This window comes from Rana temporaria, chromosome 2 (assembly GCF_905171775.1).
Source record: "Rana temporaria chromosome 2, aRanTem1.1, whole genome shotgun sequence".
Taxonomy (NCBI): domain Eukaryota; kingdom Metazoa; phylum Chordata; class Amphibia; order Anura; family Ranidae; genus Rana; species Rana temporaria.
The window spans coordinates 130,533,910-130,550,807 of NC_053490.1; the positions used below are offsets into that span (position 1 = coordinate 130,533,910).

The following is a 16,898-nucleotide window of genomic DNA, read 5'->3' on the forward strand; positions in this document are numbered from 1 at the left end:
ATATTTTTTTTTTCCAATCTTACATTTCTCCTTTAAGATAAGAGATGTGTTAAGTTAAAGTAGAACTCCAGGCACAGACATTTAAATTTTATTTTTTAAAGTGGTAAAAGGTTACCTGTGCTAATGTGTATTAACCAGGTTTTGAAGCCGCCATTTGTGGGAAGGGGGGGGCAGTGTGTGCAAGGAGGGTAGAGGCGAAGAGCAGTATATATAGCGATGGAGCAGTCTGCCGACGGTGACAGTCATAATCAGCTTTTAAATGTAATTGTCTGCTTTTTTTTCCTATACTTAATTGCGCAGAGAAGGAGCTGTCATTCGAGCTCAACACTAAATTAAACAAAAGGGAGGGGGGGGGTGATGTCACTGGGTGACCCCGTCCCACCCCTCTCCATCTGAACTGGCATTTTCCTGATTCTATATAAACATTGCAGAGCCAGAGCTGTAAAAAAAAAAAGAGGAAAAGGAATGAACTTCAGTCTATAAATGAGGGCACTTTAACCACTTAAAAGGGGTTATAAAAGTAAACGTTTTTTCACCTTAATGCATTCTATGCATTAAGGTGAAAAAACACCTGCGGATTAGAGGCCCCCGTTTACTTACCTGACCCCTTGAAAGTCCCACGCCGTGAACGCGCTTGCTTCTCTGCAAATTTATTGGTGTATTGAAAGCAGCGCAGCCATTGGCTCGTGCTGCTGTCAATCACATGCAATGACGCGGGCCGAGTGATACAGTGAGCGGCTATGGCCGCCGGCTGTATCACAGGAGCGCACACAAAAAGAACTCATCACCATGCGATGCTCTCTCTTGCAAGGGAGAGCATTAAATTCAAAGTGTAAACCTGCACTCAAGGGGAGAGAAAAAATAAATAAAAAACACAGTACAGAGTAGTCATTCTTTGGGAAAATTCTCGGTTCTTTATTTTATACAGTTTACCAGTACTGAAATAGCTTAATTATATTATATCCAAGCTCTGCGCCCTTCCTTGTCTTACACTGAAGAGTCACAAATAAGTATATATATATGAAATCAACTCATAAAAATCATGCATAATGCTGGCTAAAATAGTTGAACACTATGGAATCGGCTGGCATAGAAATGAAATTGCGGTAGATGAAACAATCAGTTGACTGTGCTCCGATGTGGACTTCAATTGCATTTGTGTTTATTTCAGCGAGATGTAGGTAACTTCTCAATCTTGGCTGTGTATTACTTTTAATAAGGTACAGATATTACTTGAACAATTTCCACTTATATATTGACACTGAATACAGATGGACTTGTAGAAGGTAAAGCACTGCACAATTAAACAAAGCTTTAACACTGCAATATATTGGATACCCATCACCAGCAAAATAAGTTCAGCTGTTGACCATAGTACAATATGGACTGAAGAGGCACTTGAATGAAAACACTTATTGGCTTCACAGATTGTCAGGGACATCCAAGCCAGAATGAGTTAGAAGTTCTCCATCCCACAGACCAAACGCAGGCAACAATGGACCTCGAAACTCTGCATTGAGAGTGTGGATGAGGGAACCCTTTTCAGAGTCCACAAGGCTTAGCTTCCCATTATCATAGTCCAGTAGGAGTCCCACTTTGCTAGGATGGCCAATATTGGTGATGGGGATTGTTTTATTTGCCACCATGCCATGCCATTTTTTATGGCTGTAGGCAAACACCCAAGAACGGTTATTGACTCCAATGCATTCATCTCTAGACATATCTGCATCTGTGACACCTATGCGGAATTCATTGGACTTCTTCACCGTCACCTCCCAGTAATAGCGACCGTTTGACATCGATGTGTCCCCCAGCACTACAGCCCATTCTCGAAAACGTTCAGGGTTCTGTGGGATTTTGGAGGGGTCAATACCTAGCATGCGATAGATTATCCCTGTGTCCTTCTTGATCAGGTCCAGGCTACTGTGGGCAGTTTTCTCATCGAGTTTAAATTTCACATCTGTAATAAAACCAGCAAATTAATTTAATCTACTTCCAAAAATATGGCCAAATACTCTTGGGCAGTTAGTTCAGAATCGGTTCACATATATCTGAATTGGATGCCTTTTGAACCACATCTGATTTGCATGACATGTGAACCAAACCACCTTTCTATGGAGCCGGTTCACATATCTGCAGTACAGCAGCAGTGCAAATTTAAAACCAGTCCTGTGTGTTTCTGAGCACTGCGGTGCAGCTCAGATGTGAATTCCAGGCTCATTGTCTTCTATGGGAATGCTTCTGATTCACACATCAAGTTTTGAAAATAAATAGAGAAAGAAAAAACATCCATACCAGGCCATTTTAGTCTGGTATGGATTTTAAGAGGAACCCCACACCAAAATCATTATATATTAAAAAAAAAATGCGTAGGGTCTCCCCAAAAAATCCAGACCACTATACAAGGATGCAGCCTTGCAGGGCAGGAATGGGGTGGAGACAATCATGCGCGCCTCTCCTGAATTATACCAGGCCACATGCCCTCAACATGGGGGGATGCTTTAAAGTAGGATAGCCCCCCCAAAGCACTTTGTCCAGACAAGGGTCTCTCCTCCACAACCCCTTGCTGGTGGTTGTGGGCAGAGGGCTTATCGGAATCTGGAGGTCCCTTTTAACAAGGGTCCCCCAGAACCTGCCCCCATTGTACCCCTACTCATTCACCAAAAAAAAAGTGTCAAAACAAGTCCTTTATTTAAAAAAAAAAAAAACAACAATATCCCCTGCCGTAGTTTCAGCACCGATCACGATGAACACCACTGTTGCGACCCGAAAAAAAGCGAAGAGCTCTGTACCCGTTCCTGGCTTCTGCTGTCTGACAGTTTTCAACTAAGAGGCGGGGCTACCTGGTGACAATACTGCATGGTCCTGCCCCCTGGTGACTTCATTGACCCAGCACATACATGTCGAGGATGTCACAAAGTGGCCAGGCCACCAGTGACATCACCAGATAGCTCTGACCCTTAGTTATTTAAGAACTGTCAGACAACGGGAGCCAGCGACTTTTTTTCTTTAACCACTTGAGACCCGCACTGTGGACGTCTTTCAACTGCCGGGTGGACGTCCCTGGACGTCCTTTTATTTGCATTCCCTGTGCACGCCACTGGGGGTGTGCAGCGGGGAAAAACTGTGCCCGTGCGATGCATGTGCCTGGCACCCGCAATGTCCGCCAGGTACCCGCGTTTGGCAGTGACAGCAGGGACATGGAGCTCTGTGTGTAAACATAGAGCTCCACGTCCTGTCAGGGAGAGAAGAGACCGATGCTGTGTCCCTTGTACATGGGGACACAGCATCGGTCACCTCCCCCAGTCAGTCCCCTCCACACACACACACACACACACACACACACACACAGTAAGAATCACATCCAGGGAATACATTTAACCCCATCCTCACCCCCTAGTGTTAACCCCTTCCCTGCCAGTCACATTTATACTGTAATCAATGCACTTTTATAGCACCGATCGCTGTATCAAATGTGAATGCTCCCAAAATAGTGTCAAAAGTGTCTGATATGTCCGCCGCAATATTGCAGGCCTAACAAAAAAAATAAAAATAAAAAAAATTGCACATCGCCGCCTTTACTAGAGAAAAAAAAAAAAAAAAAATTCATAAATCTATCCCCTATTTTGTAACATTTTGTGCAAACCAATAAATATACGCTTATTGTGTTTTTTTTTAACAAAAATATGTAAAAGAATACGTATCAGCCTAAACTGAGGAAAAAAATATATTTTTTTTTAAAAAAAATTGGATATTATAACAAAAAGTAAAAAATGTTTTTTTTTTGTTTATAGCGCAAAAAAAAAAAAAAAAATCACAGAGATGATCAAATAAAACCAAAATAAAGCTCTGTGGGAAAAAAAATGTTAAAAATATAATTTGGGTACAGTGTATGACCGCGCAATTGTCATTCAAAATGCGTCAGCGCTGAAAATTGGTCTGGGCAGGAAGGGGGTTTAAGTGCCCAGTAATGAAGTGGTTAAAAGAAGGAATGTTTATTGACATAATAGAGTAGTGTACATGTAAATTACACCAGTAATATAGAAACATTCTACAACAGTAAAACTAAAGGGGTTGTAAAGGTACAATTGTTTCCCTAAATAGCTTCCTTTACCTCATCCTTCCATTTTGCTTTTAAATGTCCTTTTTTTTTCTGAGAAATCCTCACTTCCTGTTCTTCTGTCTGTAACTCCACACAGTAGTGCGAGGCTTTCTCCCTGGTGTGGGGAAAGCCTCTTGAGGGGGTGAGCGGGAGTGTAAGGACGCCCACTAACACACAGCTCCTTTCTCTATCTGCAAAGTAGAGAGTGTCCTGACCCTCCTGCTCGCCCCCTCAAGAGGCTTTCTCTACACCAGGGAGAAAGCCTCACATTACGGTCCTCGTGCCCCCCCAACAGGTCAGGTTTTCAGGATTTCCATTATTTTGCACAGGTGATTTGATCAGTTTCACTGCCTTAGTAAGGCAGTGAAACTGATCAAATTACCTGTGCAAAATAATGGAAATCCTGAAAACCTGACCTGTTGGGGGGGCCCGAGGACTGGAATTGAGAAACACTGATCTACACCAAAGGACATTATAAAAAAAACAAAGGACTTGTCAAAAACGGTCTCCTAGGTAGATTCACGTACATTGGCCTAACTTTAGGGCGGCCTAGCCTTTTTAGGCTACACCACCGTAAATTAGTTAGGCTAGTAGTGATTCACAATCTACTTACCTGCTAATCTACGGCGGTGTAGCCTAAAACGAGCGGGCGTAAGGGCGCCTAATTCAAATGACTTGGAGGGGGGCGTGTTGTATGGAAATGAGGCTTGACCTCACGTTTTTCGACACTGCGCATGCACCGGGCGACTACATTTCCCAGTGCGCATTGCGGCTAAGTAGGCCGTACGGGCCTATTGATTTTGACGCGGACGTAAACGACTTAACTCCCGATTCGCAGACGACTTACGCAAAAATTTCCAACCTAGCGGCGGGAACGGCGGCCATACTTTAACATTGTTATTCCACCTCATAGGTGGAATAACTTTAGGCCGCCTAAGGCCTTACGGAAACGACGTAATGCGACGGTGTAGGCCTGGCGTACGTTCGTGAATCGGCGTATCCCCTCATTTACATAATCTACGCCGGCCGCAATGGAAGCGATTCTAGCGGCCATCAGAAACATTGCAAGCTAAGATAGGCCGGCTTGCGCCGTTCTATCTTAGCTTTTTTTCAAGTGTATCTGTTAGAGAATACACTTAAACAAACGCCGGCGTAGATTCAGAGTTAGGTCGGCTAATCTACTGATAAGCCGGCCTAACTCTTTGTGAATCTACCTATTTGTTTTTATTTATTTTTTGGTGAATGAGTAGGGGTACTATGAACTCACCCCATACTCTTTCACACAGGGGAGCAAGGAGCTGGGGGTCCCCTTGTTAAAGGGGGCAACCAGATTCCAATATCCCCCTCGCCCGCAGACCCCCACAACCACCATTCAGGCCCGGAGGCCTTACCACAAAGCACCCCCCCCCCATGTTAAGGGCATGAGGCACCCCCCCCCTTTCCTGGCCTGCCAGACTGCATGCTTAAAGGTCGGTTATGGATGTGTGGGGTACCCCACAAAAAAAAAGTGTCAGGTGGTCTGCAACCAGTTAATGTGGGGGGCAGCAAAGATGCATCTTGGCTGCTTATTTTTACATCAAGCATAAACAAGGGCTTTGTTTTACTTTCACTTGGCCTCTGTAAAAATCAGCCTCTTTCAAGTTGTTGTTCAGCGATACCCCACCTCTGGCGCACGCACACACATTGGTCTTTTCCCAGTGATATCCATCTTTGGCGCACACACACACACACAGCGATATCCACCTCCAGCATACACACATTGGTCTTTCTGCTGCCCGCAGTTATACCCACTGCCTGCTACCCCTACACATACTTGCAGCCATACCCTCCTCACCCCTCTCCTGCCCATACAGCCTGCTGCCATACCCTCTGCACTGCTTTCCTGCATATACAGCCCACTGTCATACCCTCCACACCCCTCTTCTGTACATACTGCCCACTGTCATACTCTCTACTCTCCTACACCACCAAGACACCTCTCTAACATAGACTATCTTACCAAAGTATTGGGACACCTGCCTTTAGATGCACATTTTTAATGGCATCCCAGTTTTAGTCCATAGGGTTCAATATTGGCCCACCCTTTACAGCTTCAACTCTTCTGGGAAGGCTGTCCACAAGGTTTAGGAGTGTGTCTATGTGAATGTTTGACCATTCTTCCAGAAGCGCTTTATGAGGTCAGGCTATGATGTTGGACGAAAAAGCCTGGCTGGCAGTCTCCACTCTAATTCATCCCAAAGGTGTTCTGTCGGGTTAGAAAGTAAGGATACTAATGCGCAAACCAACAATAACAAAAGGGGGCTAATGAGTAGCTTCCAACATAAAATGTTTGACTATTCTTCCAAAAGAACATTTGTGAGGTCAGGCACTCATGTAGGCCTGGTTTGCAGTCGCTGTTCTAATTCATGCAAAAGGTGCTCTATTGGGTGGAGGTCAGGACTCTGTGCAAGCCAGTCAAGTTTCTCCACCCCAAACTCAACTCAATACATGTCTTTATGACCCTTGCTTTGTGCACTGGTGCGCAGTCATATTGGGGCCATCCCCAAACTGTTTCCACAAAGTTGAGCGTATAAAATTGTCCGGAAAAACCTTGGAAAAAACAACCACCTCACCATAATTCCCATCCACCAAGTGATTTGGACCAGTGCACAAAGCAAGGTCCATAAAAGACATGTATGAGCGAGGTTGGGGTGGAGGAACTTGACTGGGCTCAAGCCGACAGTATTGCAGCCGAGACCGGAAGTATCCCTGTGTTTGAAGCTGAACTGCGCAATTTTTAACTGCGAGTTACTACTTGTTAAATAAATTATTTTGGATTACTACACCATGGAGCCCCCCCCCCCCCTTCTTTCATTGCGTGTAATCTACACTTGAGGAGCTTGGAAACAGATCTTTAAAGTAGGCCATACACGGTCAAATTTCGAACTACGGTAATTTTCTTTTCAAAAATCAGAACGTTTTTTTGTGTGATCCGATGATGCCACCATTGATTTTCCAAATTCGACTAACCAAACCTTCATGTTGCTACAGAAAATAATTTTTGTGGCCGGGAATATTCTTTTCTTGCACATGCGCATTTTTTTTTCTATTACATTTCTCCCACAATTCTCCCATCATTGATCAGAAAATCGTTTGTTTTTCAAAAAATTTCCAACATGTCGGATTACTCAAAATTTGTCTGCCGCACGAAAATCGGCTGTTGCTGCAGCCCACTAACGGTGCGAAAATTCTTTGATACGATTTTGGAAATTCGAACCGTGTATGGCCGGCATAAGTCAACGTTATATGGTCTTGGATATCAATTGATTGCTTTGGAGGCTTGACTTGACCTGTAGGGGTCTTCATATGAGGTGAGAGGCTGGGGCAAACCATTAGCGCACTTTGGATGGTGGAAATACTGGGATGAATTGGATTCCATTGCTTTATGCACATGCACTTTACTCTATAAACTTTGTTTTTCTGACTGAACATTATTTTTGTTATCTTCGAAGAACTTTTTTGCACATATTGAACAGCTTTTTTGCACATCTTATGAAGAATTTCTTCCTTAAATATTGCACTTTAGTAGGTTTATTATTATTAGCTCTGATTATTTAGTATCAATTAGTATCGAGTAAGCGCCACATTTTTCTGCTTTTTTATTATCGCAGCATGAGAACACCTTTTATGTTGGAAGCTACTCATTAGCCCCCTTTTGTTATTGTTGGCTTGCGCATTAGTATTAGAGGTCGACCGATATTTGGCGTTTTTTAATTAATCGGCATCGGCTGATTTGTGCTTTAAAAAAAGCCGATTTAAACTTTAGCACCACGACTTGCAAAAAGCTTCTGTAATAGAAGTCAATGCAAGTTGCCTGAAGTTTGCCATAGAAGACTTCTCTCTCCTGGGCAGACTGCCAAGTTTTGAGAAAAGAGATACAATGTTGCTACTTGTCAATGAATTGAACTCCGTGTAGGAGAGTTCTCAGTTTAACCATTTAAAGGCTAAATCTTTTTTGACACTGTTGCATACAAGTAAAAATCCTGTATTTTCTGCTAGAAAATCACTTGGAACCCACAAACATTATATATTTTTTTTTAGCAGGGACCCTAGGAAATAAAATGGCGATTGCTGCAATATTTAATGTTACATGGTATTTGCGCAGCGGTCTTTCAGACAAACTTTTTTGGGAAAAAATATACTTTAACAAATAAAATAAAAAATAACTAAGCAGTAAAGTTAGCCCATATTTTTTTTTCGTCCAAAAGTTTTCATTACCTGTTTTTGTGAATGCGAAATATATATATATATATATATATATATATATATATATATATATATATATATATATATATATATATATATATATATATATTTATTTATTTATATTCACAAAAACAGGTAATGAAAACTTTTGGACGAAAAAAAAAAAAAAAATATGGGCTAACTTTACTGTTTAGCCCAAAAGCGCCTGAAAAATCAGCATCATAAATCGGCCGCGGCGATTTCTAAATATCGGCATCGGCCAGAGAAAAACCCATATCGGTCGACCTCTAATTAGTATCCTTACTTTCTAACCCGACAGAACACCTTTGGGATGAATTAGAGTGGAGACTGCCAGCCAGGCTTTTTCGTCCAACATCAGAGCCTGACCTCATAAAGCGCTTCTGGAAGAATGGTCAAACATTCCCATAGACACACTCCTAAACCTACTGGACAGCCTTCCCAGAAGAGTTAAAGCCGTTATAGCTGCAAAGGTGGGCCAACTCAATATTGAACCCTATAGACCAAGACTGGCATGCCATTAAAGCGGTTGTAAACCGCATAAACTTTTTTTTTTTCCCCCCAAACCTGCAATGCAAAAGGCATAATAGGCTAGTATGCATCGCATACTAGCCTATTATGAAATACTTACCTCGGAACGAGGTGTGTACCACTTACCTGGTCCACGCCGAGCAGGATGTCATCTTGCTCCGGCGTGTCTTCCGGGTATCGCCGCTCCAGCGCTGTGATTGGCTGGAGCGGCGATGACGTCACTCCCGCGCGTGCGCGCGGGAGATTTAAAATCGGCAGGGTCCGGCGATGCCGGTCCTTCAGCCGTGGAGTCCCCCCTGCGCATGCGCCGCCCGCATTGCGGGGGTAATATCTCCTAAACCGTGCAGGTTTAGGAGATATTATCCTTACCTACAGGTAAGCCATGTTGTAGGCTTACCTGTAGGTAAAAGTCCAAATAGTGGGTTTACAACCACTTTAAAGAGGAAGTAAACCTTCTGAAAAAAAAAAAAAAAAAAAAACACACCCTGCAAGACAAAGGCATAATGAGCTAGTATTCATAGCATACTAGCTCATTATGAATTACTTACCTGAGATCGAAGCCCCCACAGCGGTCCTCGTTCCCCTCCTCTCTCCTGGAGTGACTTCCGGGTGTCGCGGCTCCGGCGCTGTGATTTGCCTGGAGCCGTGATGACGTCACTCCCGTGCATGGGCGCGGGATAGGGTTGCCACCTTTTATTCAAATCAAACCTGAACATTTTAGCTGAAACCTGAACATATATTTTGCTATTAAATAACATTTCTAATCACATTTCTTTCACTGTAAAGGGGAGACTCTGATGTAAGGGAGAACTCTGGGGACTCTAATGTAAGGGTTGCTCTGGGAACTCTGATTTAAGGGGGGACACTGAGAACTCTGATGTACAAAGAGGACTCTGTTGTAAGGGGGAACACTGAACTCTGAGAACTATGAGTTACCTTATGCCGTGTACACACGATCGCTTTTTCCGATGAAAAAAAGTCAGATGGTCTTTTTTCATTAAAAAAAAACGATCGTGTGTGGGCCCCATCGGACTTTTTTCCCATCGGTGTAAAAACATAGAACATGTTTTAAAATTTTCCGATGGAAAAAAATAAACAATAGGAAATTCCGATCATCTGTGTGGAACTCTATCGGAAAAAAATCCATGCATGCGCAGAATCAAGTCAATGCATGCTCAGCATTGAACTTCACTTTTTTCAGCTCGTCGTAGTGTTTTACGTCACCACGTTTTGGATGGTCGGAATTTAGTCTGATGGTGTGTAGGCAAGACTGATGAAAGTCAGCTTCATCGGAATTCCGACGGAAATGCGATCGTGTGTACACAGCATTAGTGTACTCACTCAGAGGCAGGAGAGAGAAGGGGGGAGACTTCAGTCACAGACAGTGAGCACGTCTCATTCAGATGTATCGGAGGCTGCTAGACTTCCAATTTCCGGCCCCCCGATTTCTTTTTTGAGGCACAGCGCCGGGGATTGGAGTGTGGGCAGACAAAGAGGGGTAGAGTGGGAGAAAGGAGGTGCAGATTAAGCCCTCTCTCCTCTCTGTATTTTTTAGTGATGGCTTTGGGCAGTGTGAAAGAGTGTAACAGACACTCTCAGCTTAGCCGACTGCAGGCAGCAACCCTGCTGGGGAGCCATAGTCCAGTCTAAATAATGTGTCCGGGTTTCAGGTACTCTGAAACCTGGACACATGATTCCAAACCCGAACTGTCCGGGTGAATCCCGGACAGGTGGTAACCCTATCGCTGGAGCCGCCAGTCACGGCACGCTCAGTGCGCCTGCACCGTAGACATCGCTGCCTGTCTTTTTGGCACATATCAGTTTAGGAGATATTTCTTGCATCTACAGGTAAGCCTTAATCTAGGCTTACCTGTAGGTCAAAGTGGTCTGTAAGGGTTTACAACCACTTTAATGTGCGTGTAAAGTCAGGTGTCCCAATACTTTTGATAATCTAGTGTACTTACATTCCTGACCTTTCCTGTTCTGGAAGGGGCTCACTTCTTCTTATATGTAATAATAAGAGGAATAATTGCTGCTCCCTCCCGGAGGTCAGACGGGTCCTTTTTAGAACGACAACTCGATTGCCAGGTTTCTATTTTTTTTAAGTTTAAAGCGAAAAGTCTAAACCACACAAATAGATATAACCTCATCCACAAAGAGCTCTGGAAGTCACGTGTCATGTGGATATACTAGTGACATTACATATATATAAGAAGGGACTCCCTCTCCGGATAGAAGGGACACTAGGGGCCTATCCAGGGACCTGTGACCAGGACAGAGCCCTCTGTATACAGCGCGCTCTGCCTTATCTCAGCCTTCCATCTATCAGCGGCCACAAGTCGGCAGTCTCCCCTCTGTCCTCCTCCACCAACCACCGGCCCCGTCCTCTCTCCCTCGTCTGCCGTCTCCTCACCCCTCCTGTCACTGGCTGTGACGTAGCTCCTCTGTAGCCCGATGACCCGCAGACATCTCAGCGCTCGGCTTCCCAACATCATTGCCCTCATGGGCGACGCCATCTTGGATCTGGGCGGTCTTTGCTTTTCTCCCGTCTATTGGCGATATTTACGTTACAAAGGGGGGCAGGGTCGCCATTTTGGAAAAGGGAGGAGGACTGGGCGGGAGCTGGTCACGTTGCTAAGAAGAATGTGATCTCTGGACGGTGGGAAATGTACAGGAGAAGGGTGCTGAGTCTGCAGGTCTTTGTCATGTGCTGTGTGACATGGATAAGAATGGAAGGGGGCTCTCACAACAAATACATACATATAAACTTGAAGACCAAGTTTTTTCTTATTTTTTTGCTAGAATATTACATATAACCCCCAAACTATATATATATATATATATATATATATATATAGCAGAGGCCCTAGGGAATAAAGTGGCGATCATTGCAATTTTTTTTATGTCACATGGTATTTGCGCAGCAGTTTTCAAATGCAATTTGGGGAAAAAATACATTTTTACCACTTTCATACCAGGCCAATTCTGGCATTTCTTTTAAACTCATCACTTTTCAGGAGAAAATTACTCAGAACCCCCCAAACATTATATATATATATATATATATATATATATATATATATATATATATATATATTAGCAGAGACCCTAGGGAATTAAATGGCGATCGTTGCAATTTTTATGTCACACGGTATTTGCGCAGCAATTTTTCAAACGCAATTTAAACACACTTTCACAAATGAAAAAAAAAAAACGTAAAGTTTATCCCAATTTTTTAGTATAGTATGAAAGAGGATGTTACACCAAGAAAATAGATACCTAACATCTCACGCTTTTAAATTGTGCATGCTCCTGGAATGGCGACAAACTACGGTACTTAAAAATCTCCATAGACAACATTTTAAACGCCTCTACAGGTTACCTGTTTAGAGTTACAGAGGAGGTCCAGTGCTAGAATTATTGCTCTCTCTCTTACATTCACTGTGATACCCCACATGTGTGGTGCGAACACAGTTTACAAATGCGTGCATGACTTACATTTGCGTTCGCTTCTGCACACGAGCACGAAAAGATGGGGACCCTTAAAAAAATGTATTTTCCTTATTTATTTTATTTTTACACTGTTCCTTTAATTAATATTTTTTTTATAACTTTTATTCCTATTATAAGGAATGTAATCATACCTTGTAATAGAAAGAAGGATGGCAGGTCCTCTTTATGGAGAGACCTGGGGTCAAAAAGACCCCAAATCTCTTCTTTACCTTTAAAAGCAAAAGATTAAAAACATTTTTTGATCTTTTGCTTTAAAAAAAAAGCAAAAAACATTGTTTACTTCCACACTGGACTGGAACGTCTCTCCGGTCCTCCACGGCCATAGAGGTGATCTAAGAAGATCTACTCTTTAATCACCCTAGTAACCCCATTTAAAATTTGTGGAATGACTTGAAGACCGCAGTCCATAAATGGTCACCATCAAATTTAACTGAACTTAAGCAGTTCTTCAAAGATGAGTGGTAAAATATTGCAAACTCTAGTAGCCGGATTCAAAAAGACTTACGACGGCGTATCAGTAGATACGCCGTCGTAAGTCCGAATGCGCGCCGTCGTATATTTAAGCGTATTCTGGAAACCAGATACGCTTAAATTTGGCTAAGATACGACCGGCGTAAGTCTCCTACGCTGTTGTATCTTATGTGCATATTTTCGCTGGCCGCTAGGGGCGTGTACGTGGATTTACACGTCGAATATGCAAATTACCTAGATACGCCGATTCACGAACGTACTTGCGCCCGATACGCTGTTTACATAAGGCGGCTGGACGTAGGTTATGTTCACGTCGAAAGCAATGAGTATTTGCGACGTGATTCTGAGCATGCGCGCGCATGCGCCGTACCAACGGCCCTCATTTACATGGGGTCATGGTTAATTTAAATGAAGCCCGCCCACTTCATGCCTACTTTGAATTAGGCGGGGGTTACGGCGGGCCATTTGCGCTACGCTGACGTAACTTAGGGAGCAAGTGCTTTGTGAATACAGTACTTGCCTCACTATGTTACGTCGGCGTGGTGCAAATGGGATGTGCTACGCCGGCATAAAGATACGCCGCCATATGTGAATCTGGCTATAGATGTGCAAAGTTAGTAGACATATCCAAACTAGTGTTGGGCGAATGGTTCAGCCCTGAAATTGGCAGAGCGTTAGACCGTTTTATCGGCCTGCCGAACGCCCCACAATAAACTCTGCACAGTGCAGTCTAAGCCCTGATTGGCTGAAGCAATGAAGGCTTTGCCCAATCAGGGCACAGAACACTGTCACAGCCATGATTGGAAAAGGTCATGATGGCTTAGGCCAATCATGGCTCTTCGACCCATCCCACGCTATAAAAGTTTCCCTCCCAGAGGAGCCATTTGCAGTGTGATATTGGAGTGGAGATAGATAAAACAGGGCTCTGTTCATTGCCACTAGCGAGTTAGTGGGCTATAGTGTGCTATTGTGAGTGTAGAGTGTCAGTGTAGTGTGAATATAGTGATAATGTAGCGTCAGCATAGTGCATCCGTGCAGTTTTACTGCAATGTCAGTGTAGTGTGTCAGGACAGTTTTACTGCTGTATATTGAAATACGTCAGTGCAGTTTTATTGCAGTATATTAAAATGGTGTTAGTGTAGTGTGTCAGCGCAGTTTTACTGCAGTATATTGTAGTGCGTCAGTGCAGTTTTACTGAAGTATATTGTAGTGCGTTAGTGCAGTTTTACTGCAGTAGATTGACGTACTTCGGTGCAGTTTTACTGCAGCATATTGTTGTGCATCAGTGCAGTTTTACTGTAGTATATCGTAGTGCGTCAGTGCAATTTTACTGCAGTATATTGAAGTGTGTCAGTGCTTATTTTATCCCGGCTTGAGGAAAGAAGATTGGGACAGCCGCACTCCAAAAAAATCCTGGTTTATTAAAAGTTGATCACAAAACAACATGCCACGGCCAAAAAACAGAAAAAAGCTGACGTTTCGCACTATGACTCAGTGCTTATTCATAGCTAATATACAATCTGACACAAAGAAAATATATACTCTCTACCAAACACTTTTTTCACATTCTTCTCTGTTTTTTTTTTAAATTTTTTCATGTTTTGTGCAAACAGCACATGTTTATTTAGAGCCAACACCACATGACCTTTTAGGGTTAACATATGCACACATAATCACACCATTTTGGCGATTGCAGGTTTGTGGTGGGCGTGTATGGGACACTTTTTGGTTGTTTGTTGGGATATGCCCACACTCACAGGAGTTTCTGATTAACTGATCAGCTAATTGATTTGTTTTCAGGACCTCCTTTTTTCAATGTTTGGTAGAGAGTATATATTTTCTTTGTGTCAGATTGTATATTAGCTATGAATAAGCACAGAGTCATAGTGCGAAACGTCAGCTTTTTTCTGTTTTTTGGCCGTGGCATGTTGTTTTGTGATCAACTTTTAATAAACCAGGATTTTTTTGGAGTGCGGCTGTCCCAATCTTCTTTCCTCAAGCCTGCATTACTATTGCATTGCCTGCACCCAAGGTTCGGATCCAAGGATAGTGGCTCTTCGGTTTCCCTGAGCGGTTATCTTTCTCTTTTCAGCTTATTTTATCCCGTTCCTGCCCCCTTTTTTGAAATTGTGAGCCACAATTGTACCCCCTATTTATTTATTTTTTATAGCTATGAAATTTCTGTAAGCGGCAGTCCTCAAGTTAAAGCGGATGTGCCACGGGGAAAAAATATTAAAAGCCAGCAGCTACAAATACTGCAGCTGCTGACTTTTAATATTAGGACACTTACCTGTCCTGGAGTCCAGCGCTGATCGCAGCAGAGCACGAGCGATCGCTCGTCTCTCTGCTGCTCCCCCCGCCATCCACGCTGAGGGAACCAGGAAGTGAAGCGCTGCGGCTTCACTGCCCGGTTCCCTACGGCGCATGCGTGAGTCGCGCTGCGCCCGCCGATTGGCTCACACGCTGTGTGCTGGGAGCCGAGTGTTCCCAGCACACAACGGGCGACAGACGGGAAGTCAGAAAAACCCGTCTTTTGCCCGTAGCGTGTGGTCGGAAGTGGGTGCAAATACCTGTCTTTAGACAGGTATCTGCACCCCCCTCCCCCCTGAAAGGTGTCAAATGTGACACCGGAGGGGGGGAGGGTTCCGATCAGCGGGACTCCACTTTAGGGTGGAGAACCGCTTTAAAGTGCACCAAACATCACTTTTCACTGGTTAAAGTGCACCAAATTACACATTTCCTTGTCTCTATTGCATGTGGGTAATAGCCCCCCCTTATTCTGCCTCTTTGTCCACAGCTACTCCTGCCATAGCCCCAGCATCATGCATGGAGGAGTTAGCTAAGTTATTTGAACACAGCGTCAGCCTCTTGGTTCTCGACGATGCACAGGCATTACTTGATTCATATGTTGGTTCTGACTCTGAGGTTGAGCAAGATAGGAACATGAGCCCACAGAGAGGGGAGAACACTGATAAACAACAAATTGGCAGTCATGTTTCCCCAGTAGCACTGTGTTCCCAAGTTAGCTCCAGTGATGATGAGGATGGAGGGGATGATGATCATGAGGTCACTGATGTGACTTGGGTGCCGGATAGAGCAGAGGAAGAAAGTGAGGGTGAGGCACAATATTAACGATGCAGGATGTCTTCCATAGGCAGATATCATGGAAGAGTAGAGAGCAGCTACCCTATTCCATCAGATTATGGCGCTGTTCTCTCCCGACCCACATCCCACAGCTCAGCTGTCTGGGCCTTTTTTAGCACATGTGCAGCCGATCGCACTGTTGCAATTTTTAAACCTTGGCTCAAGCAGATCAAGCGTGACAAAAACACCAGCCATTTGGCTACCACATGCTTGACAAGGCATTTAACCTGCCCCCACTCTTCCCATTGGCAAAAGCATCTGAAAGCCACACAAAGAGACACAATTCTTCTCCTCCTCGCTCCTCAACTTTCAGGTCTACCCCCACTATATCTCTATGACCTCTCAGCAGCCTTCACTGATTGTGATGATGGTATAGTGAAGGGATGTCTGCCAGGAGCACACCACCATCTGTAGCGTATAGCAACCAAATTTCTCTGGCCCAGCTGCTGCAGAGAAAAAAAAAATACCGTCACTGCCACCCACATGCCCAGTGTCTAAACGCCAGCTTGTCCAAGCTGCTATCTTCACAACCCCTGCCTTTCCATCTGGTGGATTCTTCCCCCTTCCGTGAATTTGCAGAATGTGCTATTTCTTTGCATGTAAGGCCATTCCAGCTCTGTTCCATCACGTGGAAGGCAATGTTGTGGCATCGTTGGGCTAGGCAGTCAGCAGCAAGGTCCACGTTACTGCTGGTGCCTGGTACAGCAAGCATTGTCAGGGATGCTATATTTCGTTCACAAAAACAGTTTCGTTCAACAGTAACTCTGTTTGAAACTAGGAAGGATGCAGGAGCTGGTTTTTCCACCACCTTTCCTGGTGGTGATGATGTGAGATTTTTCAGCTCCACTCCCTCCCCCTGCTCCATGCCCTTCCC

At 43.9% G+C, this 16,898-nt stretch overlaps 1 protein-coding gene across 1 annotated transcript; it reads right to left on the bottom strand.

The window, feature by feature from the left end:
* Nucleotides 1–888: 888 nt before the first annotated feature.
* SPRYD4 (SPRY domain containing 4) lies at nt 889–11,490 on the bottom strand. The gene is made up of 2 exons (XM_040341043.1): nt 11,310–11,490; nt 889–1,960 (listed from the first exon to the last, which is right to left on the bottom strand). Exons 1-2 carry the CDS (start codon nt 11,410–11,412, stop codon nt 1,422–1,424), a joined length of 642 nt encoding a protein of 213 aa, XP_040196977.1. The 5' UTR covers nt 11,413–11,490; the 3' UTR covers nt 889–1,421.
* Between the last annotated feature and the right edge of the window lie 5,408 nt (nt 11,491–16,898).

What these genes read in the sequence shown, in the direction of transcription:
- SPRYD4 (XM_040341043.1), bottom strand. Translation starts at nt 11,412, where the DNA reads ATGGCGTCGCCCATGAGGGCAATGATGTTGGGAAGCCGAGCGCTGAGA. An exon ending in CACAGCCAGTGACAGGAGGG is followed by an intron (nt 1,961 to 11,309) that starts GTGAGGAGACGG and finishes GTTTTATTACAG; the next exon opens with ATGTGAAATTTAAACTCGAT.